The 25,560-nt window shown below is 41.1% G+C and overlaps 1 protein-coding gene across 10 annotated transcripts in view; it reads left to right on the forward strand.

Annotated features, from left to right (window-relative positions):
* RCBTB1 (RCC1 and BTB domain containing protein 1) overlaps positions 1-25,560 on the forward strand; it is a 66,174-nt gene that overhangs the window by 37,903 nt on the left and 2,711 nt on the right. For all 10 annotated transcript variants that reach the window (XM_059903337.1, XM_059903338.1, XM_059903342.1 and 7 more), the window contains 8 exons: positions 4,474-4,640; positions 7,291-7,449; positions 10,226-10,333; positions 10,831-10,973; positions 11,993-12,183; positions 15,556-15,682; positions 17,845-17,996; positions 18,783-18,913. In XM_059903337.1, coding sequence (XP_059759320.1) covers positions 4,474-4,640; positions 7,291-7,449; positions 10,226-10,333; positions 10,831-10,973; positions 11,993-12,183; positions 15,556-15,682; positions 17,845-17,996; positions 18,783-18,913 — 1,178 coding nt within the window. The remainder of the gene's footprint in view (positions 1-4,473; positions 4,641-7,290; positions 7,450-10,225; positions 10,334-10,830; positions 10,974-11,992; positions 12,184-15,555; positions 15,683-17,844; positions 17,997-18,782; positions 18,914-25,560) is intronic.

The raw sequence follows: 25,560 nt of genomic DNA on the forward strand, positions 1-25,560 counted from the left end.
TCTTAATGTGGGCACTCTCCAAATGGGCTGTTGTCCATTCACCTTGGAACTGTGTCTGTAAAGCAAGCGGCTCTTTGTTGTTCAGTTAGAGCTTCACAGGGCACGTCCACAAGGCAGTGGGTTCCAGCAGCTCCTCAGGCAGCTCCAAAGTCGGTCCTAGATGAAAAGAGGCTCCCTGCTCACGCCTGCCCGCATTCCCCCAGCAGCACGCTCCCCTGTAAACCATTTCTGTTTTATTATGAAACTCTTCGGGGCACTGCCTTTCTTATTAGAGGGCTTCTCCGACACCACCCAAGATGTTATGGGCATCTCAGGTCTCATGATTATTTTATGTCCTTCAATCATTGAGGCAGTCTCAATTAATGCCCAGGCTACTAATTTTCTCAAATGGTGTGTACCAGACAGCAGCATCTGGGAATTTTCTGGTCTAAAATCCCAGTGGTCACTGCCGGGAGGTGCTCCCAGGTTTGCCATAAGCTCCTGTTGCAGAGTGCAGGTGGCAGATACCCTCAGAATCATATCTGATGGGGCCGTAAAGCCCCATGAGCATTGGGAGAGCTGCCGCCCTCTGCTAATTCAGACCCGGGCTGCTCTTGCGCAGGTCCCCACTCAGATACATCTGTCTTTCGGGTAATCTTATAGGTGGGAGCTAGCATTGTTTCCAGATGTGGAATATGTATTCTCCAAATGCCAGATAAACCACCCAAATGCTGGCTTGCTGCTGCTTCTTTGGTCCTAGGGGTGGGTAGCGACAGCAGTTTAGTTCAGTCTCTTGTGGAACGTTCTTCGTGGCTTCGGCAGGTTATTCCTAAGAATTTTAATGTTTGGGCAGGCCCTGGGACCTTTGTGGGACTTATTAACCAGCCCCAGTGGGGCCTGTGTGTCACCATGGCATTCAGATCACTCCTTGCCTGCTCTTCAGTTTCCGACATTATCATAATGTCATCAATATAGTGTATGATTGTACTTGAGACCTGTGTCAAGTCCAGATCCCTTCTGACCAAATTGTGACAGTAAGCCTGTGAGTTCAGATAACCCCGTGACGACACGGTAAAAGTAAACTGGGATCCTTCCCAATGAAGGCAAACTGCTGCTGGCTTTTTTCTGAGATTGAGAAGGAAGCATGTGCAAGGTCAGTCCCTGGGTTCCAGCTTCTGCTGGCCTGCTGCATCTTCTTTGAGGCTGAAGCCACGTCCGGAACCGCTGAGGCTGTAGGCGGCACAACTTTATTTACGCCTCCATAGCCTACTGTTAGCCCCCAGGAGCCACCTGCCTTTTCCCCAGGCCTCACAGGGCTACCGTACGGTGAGTGCATTGGTACCAGTGTTCCAGCTTTAATTAAAATGGTGAGCTCTTTCTGTCCGCGAGGTGTTCTGTATTTAAGTAAAGCACCTGTGCGGGCTCAGGCAGTTCTAGTGGTTCCCATCTAGCGCCCAGTAAAACCGGCCTGAGGGCAGATTTACATGCCTTGTGTTTTACAATATTAGGTTGGGGAAGCAGTCCCCAGTCAGATGTAATATCCATCCCAAGACTACGTTCAGGTAAGGGGGATGCGTCCACCTCACACAGAATCTGTTCCAAAACCCCCGTTTTCATTCAGACTTTCACTTGAGTCCCATCAACTGTTACCCATCTGTATCTCCCATTCTAACCTTAGCTGTTAAGACGTCACCAACAGGTTTTGGAATCACAGTGCGTTGGGGTCCTGTATCAGAAAAGTTTCCTCTCCTCCCCTTGGCTGTTGCACCCACCCATGTGCATATGCCCTTGGGTGCCTTGCTGGGGGTCGGGCCAGAAGATCCTGGCCTTTAGGTCAATCTTTATCTTCCTTACCATTTCCCCAGGGCATTCCTGGTCAATTTTCTTACCTTAGTCTTTACCTTTTGGCTTTTTATCACCTTCCAAGCTGGGATAAATAGAGCCGACTTGTTTGGGGCCCTTTAATTTTAGAGACCAACATGGGGTCCCGTTGGTTCACCAGTCTCTGGTCGTGCTGCAGCCACACCTTGGTTTCAGCTGCATCAGCATCCGATTTATTCATCCCACTTTGTAACAACCGTTTGAAGACTTTCACTCTGCCGGGGTGAGTCCCTTGATTCTCCCCTTTGTCTTTCCCTATTTTCATAATTAATGTTCTTAGTAAGACCCCTGTGGGGAAGTTGAGATAGCAAATTAGATAAGGTGTCTCAAACTGTTTGATTTTGTAGCAGTAAAGTTACATGAGGTGCCCATATAGCAGGGACCCTCTTAGTCACAGCATTTACCATAATCTGGGTAATGGGCGTATTCAGTGGGTGAATATCCCAGTCATCACAGAGCCAGTCCCACATGGCTTGCATACGAAGCATCTCAGCTGCTTCATCTGGGGTGTTCCATCTGACATTAATACGGGGAGTTGGGAAATCCCTCTCATCAGGATAAACAGACTTCACAGTGGCTTTTATCCAGTCCACCAACCTGGCTGTCTCCTTGGGACTCACCTCCTGGGTGTCTGGATCATGTACAGCCACCTGTGATTGTTCGGTAGAGAGCAGTGGGTCCTGCATCAACCCAGACATGCGCTTCCGCTCTGCAGCCTTCAAAATCAAAGACACAGCCCTTAAGTTAGTTACTCTCACAGCCCGTTTCAGTAAAGGTTCCTCAGGAAGCTGCTGATGCTGATGCTTAAAGTGAGCCAGTCCCTTCACACTGTCTCCCTTGCTTTTAGTTGCTTCTCGCTGTTGCCCTTCTCCTCTGGTAACTATTTTCTTGGTGACCCAGAGGTGCTGGAGGTACTTTCTGTTGCATAATTTTTCCCTTTCTAGGCAGCTTTGAGGCTAATGGCTGGAGCTCAGATTGACCCAAATCTGAGCTTGAATCAGCATCAAGGCCAAGCACTTTCTTTTATTTTCATTTTGGCTCTTACACATGAAATAAGCGGGGAATTGTTTATTTATTTATTTAAAAGTATTTATTTATCGATTTGGCTGGGCTGGGTCTTAGTTGCGGCACGCAGGATCTCCGTTGCTGCACGTGGGATCTTTGTTGCGGCGTGTGGGATCTAGTTCCCTGACCAGGGATCAAACCCAGGCCCCCTGCATTGGGAGCGTGGAGTCTTAGCTACTGGACCACCAGGGAAGTCCCAGGAATTGTTTATTTAGTGTGCTGCTTCTAATTTTGCATTTCCTTATATATCCATTGAGCCAACTCCTTGGGAGTCGGGTCTACTCCCATTTCTAAACGGCATTGGTAACTTTTACCTTTAGTAACTGATTGCAGCACAGCTGCAGTTTCATACCATGGTGACTACGTAGCTGTCTAGGAATCAGAGGTTCCTCATTCCTTGCCCTTTTATCCTTTATCTTCAAAAACCATGTGTCTGTGAGCCAGGGCTGTTCTTGCAAATCCTGTTTCTGACATCAACTAAATAGAGAGTTCCTGGACCCAGTTCCTGTGTGTGTGTGTGTGTGTGTGTGTGTGTGTGCGCGTGCGCGCGCATCCCCCAACAGGAAGTAATTCTCGGGTGCCAGCACGGTGTCCAGGAATCCAACACAATTCTGATACTACCTATCCGGGGATAGAATCAGATTCCATGGGTAAAGGGCTCAGTCCCACAAGACCACCCTCCACTTCAGATGTTGGTCACAAGCCCGGGTTGTTACCTGTGCTTCTGATTAACCTGCTGCAAATCAGAAGTTCCCGTGACCCTCTCCTTGGGTTTTTCTTTGTTTTGGGCCCCGCCATGTGGCACGTGGGATCTTAGTTCCCCGACCAGGGATCCAACCCCGGGCCCTCGGCAGTGGAAGCACAGAGTCCTAACCACTGGACCGGCAGGGAATTCCTTCCTTGGGCTTGATTAATCTGCTAGAATGTCTCCCGACACTCCAGAAAATCCATTTACTCACTAGATTACTGATTATTATAAAAGGATATTAAAGGATATGAGTTAACAGCCCGAATAAAGGAGCTTCCGTCCTCCTAGACCCTGGTGCCTGGCACAGTGGCACATGTAAGTGTTCTGGTTCCCCGACATGGCAACTCTCTGAACAGGGGCCAAAAATAGCTGTCCTCTTGGGTTTTTATGGAGGCTTCATTACATAGTCATGATTGTCTAAGTCATTGGCAGTGGCAGTTAATTCAGCCTCCAGCCCCTCTCCCCTCCAACCCTCTAATCTTGTGGTTGGTTCTTCTGGCAACAGACCCATCATCCTTAGGTGCTTCCAAAAGTGACATCATTCACATAACCAAAGATACCCTTATCATTCTCCACACTTAGGATATTCCACCGGTTTTGGGAGCTGTGAGACAGGAACTGTGGGTGAAGACTAAATATACAAGATAAATTTATTTTTGTAATCTGGATGACCAAATGTATATTTCTTATAAATCACAATGTCGCAAAAAGAAATTAAGGTTGGAAGATGAGTTGAGCAAAGTACAGGGGTTACTGTTTCTTCTTTGAGCTGATTCTTTGTGTGCGGCCATCCTGTATAGATGGAGTTGTTTATGCCTGGGGCCACAATGGATATAGCCAGCTTGGGAATGGGACGACCAACCAAGGCATTGCTCCCATCCAAGTCTGCACCAACCTCTTGATCAAGCAAGTGGTTGAAGTAGCTTGTGGCTCTCATCATTCAATGGCTCTGGCAGCTGATGGAGAGGTAAGTGCCCTGCTTTTATTCTTTATTTTTAAATTGTGGTAAAATACATGTAATATAAAATTTACCATCTTAACCATTTTTAAGTGTACAGTTCAGTGACAAGTATATTCACATTGTTATGCTACCCTCACCACCATCCATCCACAGAACTCTTTTCATCTTGCAAAACTGAAACTCTGTACCAATTAAACATTAACTCTCTCTACTTTCTCTTACTCCCAGCCCCTGGCAAGCACCATTCTACTTTCTGTCTCTAAGAATTTGACTACTCTGGGTACCTCACATGAGTGGAATCATACAGTATTTGTCCACTGTGACCGCCTTTATTTCACTCAGCATAATGTCCTCAAGATTCATCCATGTGGCAGCCTGCGGGAGAATTTCATTCCTTTTTAAAGCTGAACAATATTTCATTGTCTATTTTGTTTATCCATTTATCTGTTGATGAATATTTGGGTCATTTCTACCTTTGGCTATTGTGAAGGTCCTTGCTTTTTAAAAAAAGATGACCATATTTGTACTTGGATATGGTGTGAACATAGCAGCCCCGTGTGTGTCGCTAAGAACAGTATGGGAATGAACCCTTTTTCTAATACAACTTATATTGTGTGATCAGGACCACTCTTTTGAAGACAGTAGAATTAATTCTTAAGGCAGTTGAGTCTCATGCTTTTTGCTAAGATTACAAATCAGATGTGTATGACAGTGTTCTGTACTTTTGTTTTTTTAATGACCCCCATCCCCTAAGGTCTATTTTGTTTTTCAGTAAAGTAATGATGTCATAGAAAATAACTTTACCAACATTCCAGTAGGTTCTGAACAACTTGTTCACCCCCCAGGTTCCATGCTTATCTTAAATGTTACTCATCCTGTTGGTTCTACCTCCCAGTCTTTTGTATCATCTTGTTCCTCTCCTTCTCCATAAACTTAGGTCAGGCCTTGTCATCTCCTGGACTGTTGCCATGGTCTCTTTTATTCCATAGCTTTTTAGTTGGTCTGCCTGTGCAGTATTACTTCTCTGCCCCCTGTGATTTATGAAATGCAGATCAGATCGTATCGTTTCCTGTTTAAAGTCCTTCAGTGGTGTTACAGTGATTTTACTAAGTAGGGTAGGTTATGGGTGAACAAACCAAAGCACCTCAGGGAGATCAAGGTTTCATGGCTGGGACGTGCTGGAGCCAGGCCTAGCAGGCCTTATGTGCAGAATCTGCTGTTCCTAGTCTGTTTCTTGGTTGATGGAACCCTCGTCTCCATTTTTAAAATAAAAGGCAACTGCATTGGAAGGGAACTTAGGATATTTGAAAATAAGTGCAGAAGAATGATTGTCGAAATTAGAACTTGCTAATTTGTGCAGCCTGGCTTCCTGGTTTATTTTAACCTTAAGCATATGCTACTTTGGATAAATATTTGCATTATTACACTAGCTATTCCTGTGAATCCACTTTCAAGAAGTATGGCAGGTTATTTCTTCTGTGCCTATGAAATGAACCAGTAGCACATATTCTTTTTAAGACATCAGCCGTGGGTTTTAAGACATCACGTGGGCAGCCTCAGACACGTGAACTTAGATAGAAAGTGCTGACAGAGGAAAAGAGAATTGTGGAAGCCGGAACTCAGGATATGTGAGGACCACTTCCCACAGGCAAGTGAAGGGGGTGAGAGGGGTCCTTACAAACTCTCCTAGTGATGGAGGAAGTTATCTCCTCTGCTACCAGCATCCCCCTCCTCCTCTAATTCTTCTCTCCGGTCACACTCTTGTTTGATAGGCTCAGTTAATAATTAACTTAAAGTGATTTTTAGTTTTGTTTTTCTTCCTTAACTTAGCTTAGAGCTCTATTTGTGTCTCTCTCCCTTAGAAATCTGGTTTTCAGGTTATGGCCAATCACGGGCCAAAAGTAAGCAGGATGCAGTTGAGGAGGGGAGCTGCTTGGAGCTGACAGACAGCAAATGAGAACTCAGAAAATGTTATCAAGAATAGCCTAACAACCCCATGTCATTCCTGTAGAGACATCATCTCCTTAGTACTTGTGAGCATGACTGTGTTAGGACGTGGAACTATGACTGATAATTACAATGATGGTAGGCTTGTGTCGTCAGGAAAATTTATATAATGTCTCCTATTGGTGATTAGTGAGATAGGGAGAAGCATAGTATGGTTTCAAAAGTTTCAATGAAAAAAAAAATGACTATTTGTGCCCAGAGAGTAAGGCTGATTTTTTCGTATCACTGTGGCATACTTATGTGGCATATACCTCATTTCCTATTGATGCCGGATTAAAAATCCTATATAGCTGCCATAATTATAGTGGCAGTATAACATAGTGGTTAAGAGCGCTGCTAGACTGCTTGGGTTCAAATTAGTAGTAAATTCTGCTTGCTAGCTGTGGAGTCTCAAGCAAGTCACTCAACCTCTCTGTGTTTCTATTTTACATGTATAAAATGGGGATGATACTAGTACCTATCCCAGGGTCATCTTACAGGATTACTGTAAGGATTAGATGGGTTAATGCACGTAAAGCACTTAGGACCATTTAGCACATTGTAAGTACTCATTAAGTGGGTTTATTTTTATGTTATGATTGTTATTGTGTGTTAGAGGTAGAATTTTCACCCTTACTCTTTCTTTTTCTTTTCCCCTCCTGTTGTGTAGGTGTTTGCTTGGGGCTATAACAACTGCGGCCAGGTGGGATCGGGATCTACAGCAAATCAACCAACTCCTCGCAAAGTTACAAACTGTTTACACATTAAGAGGGTGGTTGGCATTGCCTGCGGTCAGACCTCGTCCATGGCTGTTCTGGACAATGGTGAGGTGAGCGATGTCTGCATCCCCCTTTCTCCTCCTTCAGTGAAATGTCCTTTTCTTTCCAGGTAGATTCTGGAAGGAAGAGTGCTTTGTTTTGCTAGCTCCATAGATAGTTAACTGATTGAGGTTGTAACCACAGGATGTTTGCTCCTCATTATGAATTTTTAAATGCCAAGATTTATCTGCAAGTAAAGGTTCTAATGTGTTTTTGCCAGATCCAAATAGCCCAGTGCTTATAGGTATTTGTTTGTGATTTAATGTAATAGATAAAAGAATTTAATACTACCTCTTTCTTCCAATGAAAAAGTGAACGATGCACTCTTTTTTTTTTTTTTTTTTTCTTTTAAATGAAAGCAGGTTTATTTAGAGAGATACTCATTGCATAGAGAGAATGCAGTCCATCTCAGAAAGTGAGAGCGGCCCCGGGAGAAACACACCCCACTGACAGAGTGCGGGCCATCTCAGAAGGCAAGAGGCAATGTGCACTCTTTAAAGTCAGCTGATGATGTTTATAAGCAGTAACTCTAATGGGCATGAAGGCTCTGTTCCTACCTACATCTGGAATGTTTGTCCACAGGAAGAAGCAACTTGCAAAAGGAGAATTTTTCATCCTGATTGTTATTAGCTACTTTTAAAAACCCACCTTTCAGTGACCTTCTATCATAGTCACCTTTGAGCTGATGGTCATTTCTATAAAATAATTCTGGTTGAAGCTTCTCCTTAAATGGACTTGTTACCACCTGTGCCTGTCTCAGTGCACAAGAATTATTCAAAGATGCTTCTTTGGACACAGACGTATGGCATCCTGCATTGGGGTGCGAGGGTGGTTTAGAGTTTACTGAATACTCGGCTGTGTTAGCTCACTTTTTGAATCAATCCTGATATCACACCGGAGGACTTCAGAATTCCTTGGGATAGTCATCTAACATCCTCCATTCCAGTATTTTCCACTTCTTTATTTTTTAAAACAAATTTAATTTTAAAATTATTATTATATGATTATTTCAACAAAGGAAAACAGATGAAGCGTATAAAGTAAAAAGTGAATACCTTTCCTTCAGTTTTGTTAATAGTTTGATGTATATCCTTTTGGACTTTTCTCTATAGTTAGTTATGTATGGTTGAGTATAATTACCTTCTTTAAACAATGGGATTGTTATACCTACTGCTTTTTTCTGCCAGTCTGCAACTTTTCTGCTTAACAACATATATGTTTTACCTGAATCTATTATCAGACCATTGATAGTTGCTTTCCATTATAATATATAATAGTTGCTTAGTTTTCTTTGTATGGATGTTGGTTTTCCTTGTGCACATGACCCGCATCCAGAGCTCTCCTGATGGGCCTTTCAATTGTTTTTTATATTTGTTTATAAACATTGTTGCACTGCTTTTCTGTGTTACTGTTTGTGAGTGTGTATATCTTTGCACACTCATGCAAGTATGTCTATAGAATAATTTCCCAGAAATAGGATTTCTGGGTCAGGGAGTATGTCATTAGAATTTTTGATAGCTATTGCCAAATTTCTCCCCAGAAAGTTCAGACCTATTAGACTTCTGACATTGAAAGTGCTTTTAACCATCTCTTGTTAGTACCCTAAACTCCATGTCCCCTTTTTCCCTCTGTCACCCTGACTGGAAAGGCCCTCACTGATGCCCGTTTGCCCTGTGTTGCCATGGGGCATGTTGCCACCCATATCTCGTGTTTCTGATTTGAGCCAGGCCTTTTGTCTGTTCCTGACCAGTACTTTACCTATGTCCCATGCTGGCCGTTCTAAACCTTTAACACTCGCTGTCAAACCTATGCCCAGCTCTGCGGCTTTCAGCTGATGACCCCCTCTTGGCTTAGGGCGTCTAAGGAACCGCCACATTCCCTTATGTCTCCTTCTTTAACCTCTTTGCTGGTACCTCTTGTGGTGCCGCTGTCACCACCTTCGTTGGACCCTCATCAGAGCTCACCTGTTTGCTGATGGGAGATGAGTTTATATGTCAAGGTCTCCCTGCCTCTGGTCTTACACGCTGCAGCCGCCCTTCATGTTGCCGCCAGCGTGATCTTTCCAGAGTACAAATATAGTCATATTGATCTCAGTTTTGGAATATTTCAGTGGGAGATGCACGGATGCATTTCACTTTCCTCGGTTTGTGTTTTGGCCCTTTGGGCCCTTACCTTTCCTTCTAGTCTCTCCCCAGCCACCACCCCAGCTCTATCCAGCCAGGCCAACCTGCTCGTCTCCTGAACCTGTCTCCAGCACATTCTGTGCCCTCCGCCTGAAGTGCCTTCAGCCCTGCTCAGACTTCTGCTTTCTGAAAAGTCTTGCCTAAACTTTCTTCTGTGGCTAAATCCTTTCTCCTCTCTACCTGCAGTGCCTTGATTATATCTCTATTATGGCACTTGCCACCTGGCTGCAAAAAAATTGCATGTGTCCATCTCTCCTGTTAAACTGTTTCCAAAGACTTATTCCTAGTACCTTTCACAACGTCCTGAGATACAGTAGGTACTTAGTAATTGTTAATGAGCCTCAGCTTCCTCATGCGTAAAACAAGAGTTAATGACTTGCCCAAGGCTATCCAACTAGTAAGCTATGGAGTAGAAACTGCCAGATTCTGTCATCCCTACCCCTAAAGCATCTTCTGTTTGGAGATCAGTTGTAGGATCACATTTAGTGGAATGTGAGCGTTGGAAGTGAAAAAAGTATCTGATTTGTTTAGGTGGATGGCATTTTTAGCTCTTCCCTCTTACCAGCAGTTTTAAAAGCCTGTTCTCCCCCTTTCTCTGTCTAAGGTATACGGCTGGGGCTACAACGGCAATGGTCAGCTAGGCTTGGGAAACAACGGCAATCAGCTGACCCCCGTGAGAGTGGCAGCTTTGCACAGCGTTTGTGTGAACCAGGTACGTATGGTGGACCCTTAGGTGCTCGTCCCCATCTATCTTCCCTGCTCTGACTTGACGGAATATTTGCAGGCTCTTAGTTCCCCGACCAGGGATCGAACCCGTGCCTCCTGCAGTGGAAGTGTGGGGTCCTAACCACTGGACCGCCAGGGAATTCCCAGAGGTTTACTCTTTAGTAAGTCTTTTTGAAGAGTACCCTGTGCCTTCATCTTCCACATTTAATATTATATCTTTCCTAAATTCCCATGATGGGAAGCAAGACCATGGTGCTGGCACACTGGTCTTGATAAGTTAAAAAAAAAAAAAAAACTAACGGAAAAATATCCTGTAGTCTCAGGTATAGGCTTTTCTAATGCTTTTTTAATGTTCCAGAGAATGTCAGTCCACACCTGATGATGAATTGGCATTCTGCAGAAGCTGGCTGTAATCTTTAAGTAGATGTTTTCCCTGCCCTTCCTGTTCTCCTGTTTATGGTAACCATTTAAATTTACTTGCAGATTGTCTGCGGCTATGCACATACTCTAGCACTAACTGATGAGGGCTTGCTGTATGCCTGGGGAGCTAACACGTATGGGCAGCTGGGAACTGGCAATAAAAATAACCTGCTAAGCCCAGCACACATCATGGTGGAGAAAGAAAGGTAACTTGTCGGTACCATGTCTTGGGATTGTGTGTGCGTTGGGACTTGGGACTGTGTGTGCTGGAGCTGTGGTCTTTGGCTTTGTAGCTCTTCTGTTTATTAACATTCTCATTTTGAACAAAGGAGTGTTGTACCAGTCAGAATGAATGTGAAGTTGACGTGATCCTTACACAGCTTTCTCAAATAACCCCCTGAGATTGGTAGGCATTCATGCATCTGGGTATAATCCCTGCAGCTTCTTGTTGCCTGTTTAGTAGGGAAGAAAAGTAGGGTCTGTCACCATGTTGAAATTTAAAGCGTAGTATAAACTCTTCTTTTTGAGCCAACTAAAACAACTTTTAAACAAATAAAATCTGCCCTTGAAAGGGCATTATCTGTTTAAATATTGATTTGATTTAATGTGTGTTACTGGAATAGATGCTTAATGTTTGTTCAGCCATATTGTAAGGTCTTACCCACTAAGTGTTAGAATGTTGACTTCTGATTCTGGGACCCTGCCTAAGAAGCATACGGAGAATGTAGTAAATTTGGCTTGATGTCCATTTGGATTGAGACATTCAGAGTCCGTGACCCCTGGACCAGTGCCTATCAGCCTAATGAGTGTTCTGAGCACTGGTAGGGGGTGAGAGATAAAGTTGTATTTGTAAGGAAATGGTATATTGAATACAGTATTTTTTGCTACTGTCTAAGCCTCCAGAACTGTCAGGACATTTTTTTCCAGTGTCCACTTCCCTCGTTTACTTTGGTTTCTATTCCCTTTATCCAGGTTTTCCTCAACAGTACGCATTATTCATCCTAACTCAGAATGAGGTTAGCGTGAGAAGTGGGGCAGCCAGGAAGAGAGACACACAGTACTCTTGCTCTAGTCTTTTGCTTTTGTCAGTATGACTTGGTAGCTAAAGTTCCTGGATCTTGGGCTTTCTGACGTGTTCTGAGCACGAACTTTTTATTTACCTTGTGTGGCACGCTTGGGCTTCTGTGAAAAAGAAGTGACGTGCATTTTTCTGAAAACTTCCCAGGGTAATAGAGATTGCGGCCTGCCACTCTGCCCACACATCTGCAGCCAAGACGCAGGGAGGGCACGTGTACATGTGGGGCCATTGCCGGGGCCAGTCGGTGACCCTGCCTCACCTCACCCACTTCTCCTCCACCGATGACGTGTTCGCCTGCTTCGCCACGCCTGCCGTCACCTGGCGCCTACTGTCTATAGGTAAGGAAGCTCAGGGCTGCTTCCCCCAGCGAAGGGTATCATCAGCTGACCAGTGTTCCTGCACATTTGCTGGCTGTGGGCTTTTTTAGGTTCAAAATGTTTTATCCTCCGTTAGCTTTAATACCTTTCCCCAAATTAGATTTGCATAATACAATTTATTAAAATGTTATGGAATATTATATGGATTTATTATTTTCTCCCCTTCAGTGTTTTCAGTTTAATTGAAGTGAAATTCACGTACATAAAATTAACCATTTTTAAAGTGTACGATTCAGAGGCATTTAGTACCTTCACCATGTTGTGCAACCACCATTTATATCAAGTTCTAAAACACTTTCATCACCCTAAAAGAACACCCTGTACCCATTCTTTCTTTCCCCCAACCACTGGCAACTACCAGTTTGCTTTTTGTTTCTATGGGGTTACCTGTTCTGGATGTTTCATGTAAGTGGAATCATACAATGTACAACCTTTTGTGTCTGGCTTTTACTCAATGCTTTTGAGACCCATCCAGGTTGTAGTATGTATCAGTACTACTTTTCTTTTTATGGCTGAGTGGTATTCTGTTGTATATGTAGACCACATTTTGTTTATCCATTTATCTGTTGATGGACATTTGGATGGTTTCCACCTTTTGGCTATTGTGAATAGTGCTGTTATGAACATTCATGTACAAATTATTTGTTTGAGGAACCTGTTCTTAAGTGCTTTTGTTATGTTAAATTTATTACATAATCTACTATAACATGAACCAAAAATGAACTTAAAAAAAAAAATGAAGAACTTGTGGTTTTGTTAACTTCGTGGAGTTGTTAATTCCATTTTCCTTCCCTATTTTTCTTTCAATGAATCTCAAATACTGTTTTTTGGGGAGGGGATCAAAACAGAGGTATTATAAAGGATAGTGGGGGACTTCCCTGGTAGCCAGTGGTTAAGACTCTGAGCTTCCACTGCAGGGGGCCCAGGTTCGATGCTTGGTCAGGGAACTAAGATCCCACGTGCTGCACGGCCTGGCCTTAAAAAAAAAAAAGGATAGTGGAATTCAGGTTGATCTTTGGTTATATAATCTGTCCCTTTTCTGAATATTGTCTTCTTCAAGGGTCCATTGTTGATTGAAAATGTTAAAATGTAATCAAGCTGAGTAGCCATTAACATGATGATTTTAATCTCTTTTTCTTTTATTTCTTGTCTATTTCTACCTTTTTGCCAATGTATTTCTTCTAAATCGTTCTTTTGTTTGTGATGCAGAGGAAATAAATGTCATGATACCCTGTGCTTGAAAATTAATATAGCTGTTGTCAACACGAGATTTGGGTTGCTCAGCAATTGATATTGAAGGTCTTGTAATAACGTGTCACGCTCAGGTGTGTCAGGTAGCTGGACCTGTCCCGTCATCAGGTGACCAGTCTATATGGTCATGGGGGCAAGAGTATGTTTAGGAAAAGCGAAACTGCTGCTCAACTTAAAGTGAAACAAATGGAACGTTTCCAGGTTCTTTATAATACAGTATTTTTTTTGCAGTGAATATTGTGATCAAAGAAAATTTAGTTCATAGAATGGGACTCTTTGGCCGTAATCACACCTACGTATAGACCCTGTACACATCTCAGAGTCCCATATACTGCTTAACCTGGACCTGTTTATAAAAGACTTCCCTCAGGTTCTTGCATTTTAAAATTCTAATCCTGAAAAGACATTCTTTTCAGACCAAACATCCTAATATTTTCTGTTATTAAGTTTGGAAAAAGTATGGTCCCTGAATATATCTCCCAGGTGACTTCTTTCTCTTCCACCCGCCAAAAGTCAGAAGTGTTTGTTTCCTCTCAGTTTCTGATCTCAGCTGAGTGTCGGGAAGAAAGTCAGAGGATGAATTCACACCTATGAAGAACATTTCTTTTCTGAAGGGAGGTACTGTACTTGTTGCCAGAAACCAAGATGGTCCAACCCTTAGGACTAGATGCAGGAGTTGAGGCACTGATAAGAAGCTGTTTTTTCGGTGTGGAGGTTGGGTAGCAATCTAGACTCTCGGACTCTGCCCATCTTAGTTATTTCCTTTCTTTCATTCACTGGGGATTCAGGTTACAGGGTCAGGGAAAGCCTGGTTTTTGAGAGCTTGTCCACCTCTCCTCCACAGCCAAGAGAGCTCTGCATTGTCAGGGTAGGGGGAGGATGTACGTTAAGGGAATAGGGCTTAGGCAAATGGTATTTCCTTGGGAGATGCTGATAATAAAGCTCGTGGAAAGCTCCTTTGTTAAGTTTCAGCCTAGTTTTTAACAGTTGTCCCTCCTCTGAGACTTGCCCTGGTAACAGCAGCTGCTGAGAGTCACCTTCTCACCTCGGGGGACGTGGAAATCTGTCCCCCACATCGACGGTACCTTCATTCAGTGCCAGCGGGGGTCTCTGGAATTTAAAATTTCCCTATTAGCCTTCTTCTACCTCTTTCCCTTTTTCACACATGGAAAGCACAAGAAAGTGTTGCGTGAGTTTGTACAAGTGCCTTTACTTTTCTTCATGATAGCACAATTCTACTTACATATAAGAATGACATGTACTTACACCTTCCTATCAGGCAGTGTGATCATGGTTTTGTAAAGCTGTTCTTTCTAAGTATACATTCCTACTAAGTAAATTTGCTCTGCTTTTAGGTAGTGTGTAAGGATTATTGCTTGTACTGCATTAATTTTTAGCGTTAAGAAGGACGTTTAGATTCCAGATATCGAGGGAAAAGGGTCACCCCTGTGAAAGAACACAACTCTTAGCGTAAGTGGTGAGTTTGTTTCTTAGGACTCCTTGAGTCAAATTTATCAACTCCTTGAAACTATCCCAAAGCAGAGCAAAGGTGTCCTTAGAGTTTCTGTTGAGGAAAATTGATAAATTCTTAGCCTTAGAAGAGCACCACTCAGTTTTTGAGAGAAGTAGTTACCTAATCCTGATAATCTATAACTTTCTCCTTTTTTAAAAAAATACACGTTTTTAGTGTCTAACTTAGCATGTCAGACTGGTATTTGGCCTTTCCAAATATGTATTTTTTTCTGAAGTTTATACACTTAGGACACTTAGGTAACAGCAGCTGCTGAGAATCACCTTCTCAGGGGACGACAAAAACTGTCTCCTGCATCTGTAGTACCTTCATTCCGTGCCAATGAGGGTCCCTGATTTTTTGTTTCCCCATTAGCCTGTGAAATTTAATTTAATTTCTGTGACATTGATTTTAATTTAATACTGTGAAATTGATTTGTTGAGTAAGGTCTGAACTCTTCTGAAAAAAATCTAATGGAATTATCCATCATGCTAATCATTATCTTTCTGAAGTCTTTTAAAGCTTGAACATGTTTCCTGAGCTTCCTGTATTAATGTGCTCGTTTCCTTCAGAGCATGAAGACTTTTTAACAGTTGCAGAGTCACTGAAGAAAGAATTTGACAGTCCAGAAACTGCCGATCTGAAGTTTCGAATTGATGGGAAATATATCCATGTCCATAAAGCTGTTTTGAAAATCAGGTATTTTCGCATGAGTTTAGAGTCATCAATAACCTTACTTTCTTCTACAATTTCCATTTCTTTGTTATTCCACAAAATGGGGACTAATAAGAAATAATCTTGGTAGTAGAGAGAAATGGCACAACTCAATCCATTCCTTATGAAGAGTTTTGCGTGTTATGTGTGTGTGTTTATGTGTGTGTGCACTCATGTGCCTTTTAGAAAAAGTGTAATGTGGTAGTATTTTTCTGTATTGTTTTTCAAATGAAGGAGATCGTGAATACTTACTTTGATCAAAAAATTTGTATATAAGGTTTAAGAAAATACAAAAGATTATCAGTGAAAAGCCTATATATCTTTTTTTACTCTTAATTAAAGATTCATTTTCCATAAGCAGAAAACTCTTAGGAATACTGGACTTCCTGGCCCTGAGAGACATCTAATTCCCAATTAAAGAAATGTTTTTCAATATAGTAAATGGCAGGAGTTCTTTGTATAAATGTGAGGGAACTTTGTATTTATTAGTACCTGGACCATTGCTCGCTGAGGCTGCCATTACAGAGAAAGAGGCACATAAAATCAGACCATTGAGAGTTAAACTAGCCACTTACAAGTCTTTTTTGAAAATGTAGTTAAATATTTATTTACAAAATAACAAGTTTTAAGGAACCGAAACGCTATGTCATTCATTACTTTAAGGGAGTAAGTATCTGCACCAATGTATTAACTGAAAAGGTGAACGGGAAATGTTTCTATCTGTGAACCTGTGGCCAGCCAGTCTGTTCCTTTCCTGTATAGTTTTCTGACCAATTCATGTATTAGTTCTTGCTTAGGCAACTGTATCTTTTTACTTCCCAGATGAGGTAAGTTCCTTTGTAAGTGGAGCCATTCTTTTAGTATTCTGAATGGATATTGAAAGTATTTTTGTGTTTATAGTGTAACTCATTTTAAAAGGATTTGGAAAGGTGATTTTTAAAAAATTATAAAGTATGTTATACTTGAAGAAAATTGAGTATTCAGAAATCAGTTCCTCATAGGGACTTCCCTAGTGGCGCAGTGGTTAAGAATCCGCCTGCTAATGCAGGGGACATGGGTTCGATCCCTGGTCTGGGAAGATCCCACATGCCGTGGAGCAACTAAGCCCTTGTTCTACAACTACTGAGCCTGTGCTCTAGAGCTCGTGAGCCACAGCTGCTGAGCCCGCGTGCCACAGCTACTGAAGCCCACGCACCTAGAGCCTGTGCTCTGAAACGAGAAGCCACCACAATGAGAAGCCAGTGCACCTCAACGAAGAGTAGCCCCCGCTCGCTGCAACTAGACAAAGCCCGCGTGCAGCAATGAAGACCCAGTGCAGCCAAAAATAATAAATAAACAAATAGAAAGAAATCAGTTCCTCATATAGGTGGATTTGTGTATGAAATACAATACAAAAAGACCTAGTTAGGTTTTCTTGAAACATGTGACTATTCTAGTGAATGTGTTTTATAAATAAATTGGTAACAGGCTTGGGAGGAGAGGGGAGCAGGTCAGAGCAAAGGAACAAAATAAGGGTGGTGGCTGTTTTGAAGATGAGTCAGAAAAGAAGGAAAATTGTCATGTAAGGTAATGGGAAAAAAATCCTCTTAAATATAATTCAGTTAACATTTAAAACAGTTTCAAGAATACGCTGATTACATGATGCACAAAAAATGAATCATTTGAATGACATGAACATATATCAAAAGTTTGAACACTCATTTCTGAATTTCTTCTAATTTCATTGTTTAAAATGCCCTTCTATACAACATTTTTAAAAAAAAAAACAAGCGAGCAGAAAAACTTGATCTGAATGGGGTCTATCAAATGCAAACAGTGGTACTGTTGAAGTAGTAGGTACTTCTAGGCTCCATGTATAATTCTTACTATGTAGTAGGCAGTATAAAAAATGAAAGTGAGTGTACGTAAAAGGTGAATGTAAAAGCCCTTGCCTGCGGAATATGTTTGGGTTCTTGTATGTGGAATGAATGTATCGGGTTGGCCAAAAAGTTCATTTGGGTTTTTCTGTAACATCTTGCGGAAAAACCCGAACAAACTTTTTGGCCAACCCAATACTACTCAGATAGTAGTAGTTAAGCATACGTGTAATATTTGTTTATCCCTGATTTCATCAACTTAATTAGGTAACTTTTGCTGTTCCGTTTTAGGTGTGAGCACTTTCGATCCATGTTCCAGTCTTATTGGAATGAGGACATGAAGGAGGTGATAGAAATAGACCAGTTTTCCTACCCAGTGTACCGTGCCTTTCTCCAGTACCTCTACACAGATACAGTGGATCTGCCGCCTGAAGATGCTATAGGTACCAGCCACGCTGGGACTGGCCAGGGCACAGGGTCAAAAATATAACTCCCTGTATTCTTACAGTATTGAAATGTAAAAAGTTTCAGGTTAATTGGTTTTTACGAAAGATTTGAAGTAAATGCCTTTAAAAAATAGTACTGTATTTGGGAGAGGGATGGACTCAGAGTTTGGGGTTAGTAGATGCAAACTATTACATATAGAATGGATAAACAACAAGGTCCTACTGTATAGCACAGGGAACTATATTCAATATCCTGGGATAAACCATTCCTGGGATAAACCATAATGGAAAAGAATATAAAAAAGAATGTATACCTGTGTATAACTGAGTCACTTTGCTGTACAGCAGAAATTAACACATTGTAAATCAACTGTACTTCAATAAAAATTTTTTTAAAGATAGTATTGTATAGATATGGTTAATAATTATGGACACTATATATGACTGTGGTCTTATTTTACTTTTTTAATACTGAAGTATAAGTTGCTAATGGATTTAGTGCATCATTTTGGAAACAAAATGATTGGGGAAATTCAATTTTCTCCCCTTCCTTTGTACTACAGAAGGAATTGTATAAAGTGAGTATAGGAGAGGTATGTTTGGGAGGTGGGGAAGGGATGGACTGAAAAAGAGAATTTATTTAATAAAATTCAGAGTGTTATTCCCTAAGAAGCTTCTGCTGATTTATCTACATAACTCTTCACCAAAATGAAATATATATATATTTATAAATTATTGGAAATTATTGTAACCTCAATTAAGCTTTCCACATTTTACTTTTAGGCCTTTTGGATTTGGCGACGTCTTACTGTGAAAACAGACTGAAGAAACTTTGTCAGCACATTATCAAGCGAGGAATCACTGTGGAGAATGCCTTTTCATTGTTCTCTGCCGCGGTCAGATATGATGCAGAGGTAACATAAAACAATAAGCAGAAACACAAACCGCCCTTAACTCCCCGTGAGCATGTTTCCCCCCTTTCTTGTATGAGACAAGCGTGATGAGTAACTTCACTTCTATGTAGGGAATCACTGAACTGATTGACCCCTAAAAAATGAAATCTGGCTTGCTTTATTCTCTGTTCATAGTTTCAAAAATGGTTGTTTCTCTACTTATATTTTTACCTAAGATAGGAAGCTAACTGAAGTCCCAGCAGCTATACTGCAGGTTGGAATATAAAGTGCCATACCTAATGGGACTAACAAACAGCATATTTTAGTTTCAAGTATTCCTCCAGGTCAGCTTAATATATTTTTCTCAAGATCCACTTTGCTGTCTCCCCAGCTCTCCCCTGTCGTAAACCAAGGCTGCCCTGTGATTTATAGCTGTGTATGCTCTGAAATTCTATCATTGTCTAATTATCACTCACGGTTATTCATGGGTGAAGAGCTTGCTCTGGACTCCTTTTTGTTTGTTTGCTTTTTATATTGGATTGATTGATGGATCTCTAGAGAGTCTCTGAATGAATGGGCTTTTGGGAGTCTTGTGTTTTGGGACATTTATGTACATTTTCTTTAAGTTAACTTAGAGCCACGATATCATCAGATTGTTAGCTCCCTCTGAGCAGGAACTGTATCTTATTCATCTGTGTGCCTTGTGCCTGGCACATGATAAATGTTTGTTGAACTGAATGAAGATTGTACCACGTGAAGGATACATGAAGGATAATTAGTGAACTAAAGGCTGGTATGCTTGGTTTTACATATTCATGGAGAATAAAAGTCAAAGAGCAAGAGTTTTGGAGTTCCAGATGTCTAGCTAAGGTGTGTACCCTAAATGGCACAATTAGTTTTTCTTATAGGTATTTTGTCATCATATGATGAGGCAGATTACCTGGTATCAGGGAATTTATCAGACACCTGCGAAGATCTGCAGCTGTGGCCTTGGGGATGTGGTGGAGGATAGACTTCATCTTTGTCACATTTGGGGATCGAAATGGACCATTATGTCTTGCATTTTCAAAATGTATCCTATCTTTATTTCAGGTTATATTATCATTATAAATATTTGATAAGGTCAGATATAGCTGATTTTCTCTGTGACCTTTTCAACAGATGGAATGATGATCAAAGTCAATCATTTCTAATGGGAAATGGAAATATAGTTTTCTTCCTACCCTTTCTTTGTCATCGTGAACATCTTTATTAGAAACGGTATTTCTTTAGATTTTACTTTTGCCCAATGATGTAATTTTAAATTCGTCCATGGCTTTTCTGTCCATTTGGTGATTGACTTTAGAATCTTCTGTGTCTCACCATACTCCTCCTCAGTGCTGATGAGTTCCATATTCTTGGGATTAGGATCTTGCTGACCAAAACCAGTCAGAACCACCTGGGCAGAGGCAGATATCTCGGCTCGAGTTGCTGGAAATTTCTTTCTCACTTTCAGCTAAAATCTACCCCAGAAAGTTTATAGAAAATGCCTTATTCCACTTCTACCCAGGCCGGTTGATCATTTCCTTCACTAGTTTTCACTTTTCTGATATCAAGTATAGATACATTAAAAGCTGTCCCTTGTTTGAGACCACAAACGCATGTGCTTCCCCAGAGTCTGTCACAGTGCGGGCATATAGTTGACACTCAGAAATGTATGTTGAGTTAAATGAATGAATGAATGTGTAATATTTGAAACACCTCACCATGAAGTTGTGCTTTTTTAAAAAAATGTAAAAACAAACAACTCACAACCCCACAAATATTACACATTCACTGTAGAAAAATTAGAAAATAGAAGGCAAAAAGCCTTCTTTCTAGGTTGTATGGTTTTGATTGTGTTGGGAGTTATGTAATTGACTAATGTAGCTTTACGTTTTATTTCCTTAATACTGTAGAATGTAGAAAGTAAACAAATGAAGTTTCTAGAATATAAAAATGAAACCCACTTACTATGTCTATTAGTTGATGGGAAGCTGCTCCTAAGGCAGGTTGGAAATTAGCTGCAAAATCCGTTATTTTCAGACATTGAACTTGGGGACCCTACTTGACTTTCCCTTCACTCTGTTGGTTGAAATGCTGGGAGGATGGAGACTACCTGCCTCTCATGTTTCTTCTCTTTGCTCTAAAAATTACTGTGGTTCCTCCATGCCTCCTTTTGACAAGAGAATTTTGAAGCAAATGGACGTACATAAAAAGAGCAAAAATGTATTGACTCAGTAGTTGTGGAGATTTTAAAAAGTAAGCTAATTGTTGTGGAACCCTTGCATTATGAATGCATTGTCAAACTTTCTGCACGTTTTTAAAAAGTAAAGAAGGACTTGGAGAAGGAGCACTTAAATATTCCTCTAGTACAAACCTGAATAAGTATCGACATCAAGGGAGAAAATGCGTATAAAACATTGTCTCGTGATAGTTCTGATCACATTATAAACATTTTGAAATGCTTCTATTTATACTGTTCCTTTTCAGGAGATTTTTGTTTTCTGTGTCTATTTGAACATTAGAAGAAACAGTTGGGGAATTTTTTTTGTTTAACCAGAGTAGAGAACTTTCCAGAAAATCCTACTTTCTGAGCAGCTATGTCTTAAAAGTTTGCTTTTGGTGGGAAGCAATAAATATGAGCCAGGAATCTAATTCCACAACTGATTTGGGTTATGAGTATTGGAAAACTTTGTGCTAAAGCCAGATGGTCAGCATTTATTTCTTTTTTCAAGGGGTTAAATTAAAAGTTTTTGTGATCAGTAGACTGTAAAATACTTTTTGGGTAGTGAGAGAAGGCACCTTTAACATTTTTTTCCAGTATAGTGAGACACTTAAATACATACTAAAAAACAAAATCAAAACCTACTTTGGTGTGGAATATTTTGTACTTGATATGCAGTTGACCCTTGAACAATGCAGGGGTTAATCGTGTATAACTTACAGTCAGCCCTCCATATCCCTGGTTCGTCCGCATCTGCGGATTCAACCAAACTTGGATCCTGTAGTGCTGTAGTATGTACTATTGAAAAATATCCTGAGTGAGTGGACCTGCGCAATTCAAACCTGCATTGTTCAACGGTCAACTATACTATCAAGTGAATTCGAGACTTACTGTGTTTGGGTTTTGCTATGTAATTATTTTAACAACACGTTTGGACAGTTAGGTGTGGTTCTCGGTATCTGCCATCTGAAATGTGTCTCAAGGGTGGCCTGTGACACAGAGGTCTCACCCTGGCCAAGTGTCCTTCCACAGGAAGTCTTAGCACTCTCATGTATTTTAGATTTTAAGGCTGGATAAGAACTCCGTTGAAGGCTGCGTTAGCATTTTTAAAATGTGGATATTAAGACCATCAATTCTCTGTGTTTTGTTTCTAAAGAAAATCTGTGGAAAGGAAAAACAACTTATTTTCAGAGTGTGTATAGTGATTGGAATAATTTAATTTAAATGCTTAAAGGTTTGGAGCAAATTTGTAAATTTAGAATAGCAATATTTTATTTTGATCTTCCTTACTAATTATAACAAATCTGATTTGCCTCAGAACCACTTTATAATAATTTCACCACAGAATGTCATAAACATGGACTTTGGTTTCTAAAACACCAAGAATACCATATTAGACTCCTTGATTTTACACCCTTCCCCACTTTCTTATTCCATGGCCTTGAGAAGACTCTTAGGAACTTTTTTCATCTACTGGTCAAGTGCTCCTTCTCATCCTTCTTAGAAATTTTTTTTTAAAGCCCAGCAGTCCTGTTATAGTTGACTTACTAGTTCGGTAAGGGTTGCATTTTCTTCTAGGTAATTGAAGATCTGATCGTTTGCAGAGTGAGGTGAACAGATCATGTAGGTTTTTGTAGTATTTAAGAATTATCAGAAGGGTGTTTATCTAATCCACACGTCAACATCAATAGCACACTGGCTCAGGTTGCGAAGTGAACGTGCTTGGCTGTGCCACTCTCTGGTTCAGGCAAATGAACGTGCAAATTCCAGTTTCTCTCTTCAAGTGTGTTCAATGCTTCCTTTTCCCAAGTTCTGCCTTATCCAAGGTGTAATTAGTTATTTAAACAACCCAGATTTAGATTATTTTCAGTATTCTTGAAACTGTTGAATACAGTTGACCCTTGATCAACACAGGTTTGAACTGCACAGATCCACTTATATGTGGATATTTTTCAATAGTAAATACTACAGTACTACACGATCCACGGTTGGTTGAACCTGCGATTGTGGAGGGCCAACTATTAATTATACTTGGATTAACCCCTGTGTTTTTCAAGTATCAACTGTACTGAGAAATCTTTCCAAACTAATTGGAGGGGAAGGGAAGGCAGTTTGATAAAACTATTTTCATAGGTATATGAACTGATTTGTAATTAGAAGCACCATTTGTATACCTGTACTATATAAAAAAGTTCTTAAAGTTTATACTCAAGGTAATCTATACAGTTAGTAAACTGAATAAACTCACTTTTTCATTATACTACAAAGCTCTTTAATTCCAAATAAGCAGATATAGAAGTGGTAAGGTTTTGCAGTGTCAGAATTTAGTGCCCTCTCTTTCTCCTTTGAATTTGAAATTATATAATTAAAACTTAATATTTAAAGATCCTTATCTGATACATTACATGGTTTGAAGAACTTTTTGTGCTATGACTGGCTCCTTCCTAAGTTATATGTAGATAAACTAGTTTTCTGTTTTTGATAAACAAGATTAAAATATGACTTTCATCTTTCCATGGAATATAATTTAGTCCCTAGAGCTATTTATTAACCATTGGGTTATGATACCAGGAGTAGTGCTTTTTCTTTAATAATAATGTGAGAGAGAGAATGTTTTCTATTGTTTAACATTTTAGTTTATTGTATACACCTGAGCATTCAGCTGTCCATTCACCCCACTGGGAATCTCTTATTAAAAAACATGGATTCAGGTATTTTTTTTTTAATTAATTAATTTATTTTTGGCTGTGTTGGGTCTTTGTTTCTGCGCGAGGGCTTTCTCTAGTTGCGGCGAGCCAGGGCCACTCCTCATCGCGGTGCGCGGGCCTCTCACTATCGCGGCCTCTCTTGTTGCGGAGCGCAGGCTCCAGACGCGCAGGCTCAGTAGTTGTGGCTCACGGGCCCAGTTGCTCCGTGGCATGTGGGATTTTCCCAGACCAGGGCTCGAACCCGTGTCCCCTGCACTGGCAGGCAGATTCTCAACTACTGCACCACCAGGGAAGCCCTGGATTCAGGTATTGTGCTAACATTTTAAATGCATTTTCAATTATCTGGAGAATAAAACTGACAGTAGCTGGCTGAGAGACATTAAATGTGGTTTATCTCTTACTGGTTATATGACTGGAGGGGAGGGACGAGAGACTCTTAGAATAAGGAACTGTTTGTTTGTAGGGGTCTGAAAGGGGTATTTCTGTATGGGGACACGGCCCTTCCCCACCCTGCCTAAAATTCTCATTTGGTGGTGGCTGGGAAACACGAAGCTATGACCCTACAGTTTAACAGTTGTTGAGATCCTAGTTTGACAGAACCCTGAGTACTGATGTTCAGTATTGCTGGCCACGTTACAGAAACTGAGCTATTAGACTTCATCTTTGTGTACGTTCCAGGTACCTAATTGATCTAATAAATATGTTCCACTTTTTTTAAAAAATAGACTTATTTATTTTATTTTTGGCTGTGTTGCGTCTTCATTGCTGCGCATGGGCTTTCTCTAGTTGTGGCGAGCGGGGGCTACTCTTCATCGCGGTGCACGGGCTTCTCATCGCGGTGGTTTCTCCTGTTGTGGAGCACGGGCTCTAGGCGCGCGGGCTTCAGTAGTTGTGGCACACGGGCTTAGTTGCTCCGTGGCATGTGGGATCTTCCCAGACCAGGGCTCAAACCTGTGTCCCATGCATTGGCAGGCAGATTCTTAACCACTGCGTCACCAGGGAAGCCCCTGTTTCAATGCTTGAAGGGACAAACAACAATATAGTAGAGTTTTGCTGGAGATGAAAGCATGTCTTAGCATAGGTAGAAATAGATCTTTTAAATTTTTTTATTTTTATTTTTTATTTTTATTTATTTATTTTTATTTTTTTGGCTGTGTTGGGTCTTCGTTTCTGTGCGAGGGCTTTCTCTAGTTGCGGCAAGCGGGGGCCACTCTTCATCGCGGTGCGCAGACCTCTCACTGTCGCGGCCTCTCTTGTTGCGGAGCACAGGCTCCAGACGCGCAGGCTCAGTAGTTGTGGCTCACGGGCCCAGTTGCTCCGCGGCATGTGGGATCTTCCTAGACCAGGGCTCGAACCCACGTCCCCTGCATTGGCAGGCAGATTCTCAACCACTGCGCCACCAGGGAAGCCCCAGAAATAGATTTTTAAATTGTTCTGGTTTGCCACTTGTGTATGTTACTCTCCCTCTGAATGTTGGTAGTTGGTAACTTCCATTTGTCTAACTGAAAAGTCAAGCCTCTATGACTATTCTTTTGTGGATTGACTATCCGAGAAATTAACGTGGTGGAAGTTGTAGTATATTATTCTTTGTGGCTTTAAAAATGAAGGCATTTTTATATAGGAGAGCATGAAAGTGAATTTAAGGTCTTTGGAAGTTTTATTTTTAACGTGTCACTTTAGGTTGACCATTTCTCTTCATCACTTTTCTGTTTCTT

Source organism: Balaenoptera ricei, chromosome 18, assembly GCF_028023285.1.
Source record: "Balaenoptera ricei isolate mBalRic1 chromosome 18, mBalRic1.hap2, whole genome shotgun sequence".
NCBI lineage: Eukaryota > Metazoa > Chordata > Mammalia > Artiodactyla > Balaenopteridae > Balaenoptera > Balaenoptera ricei.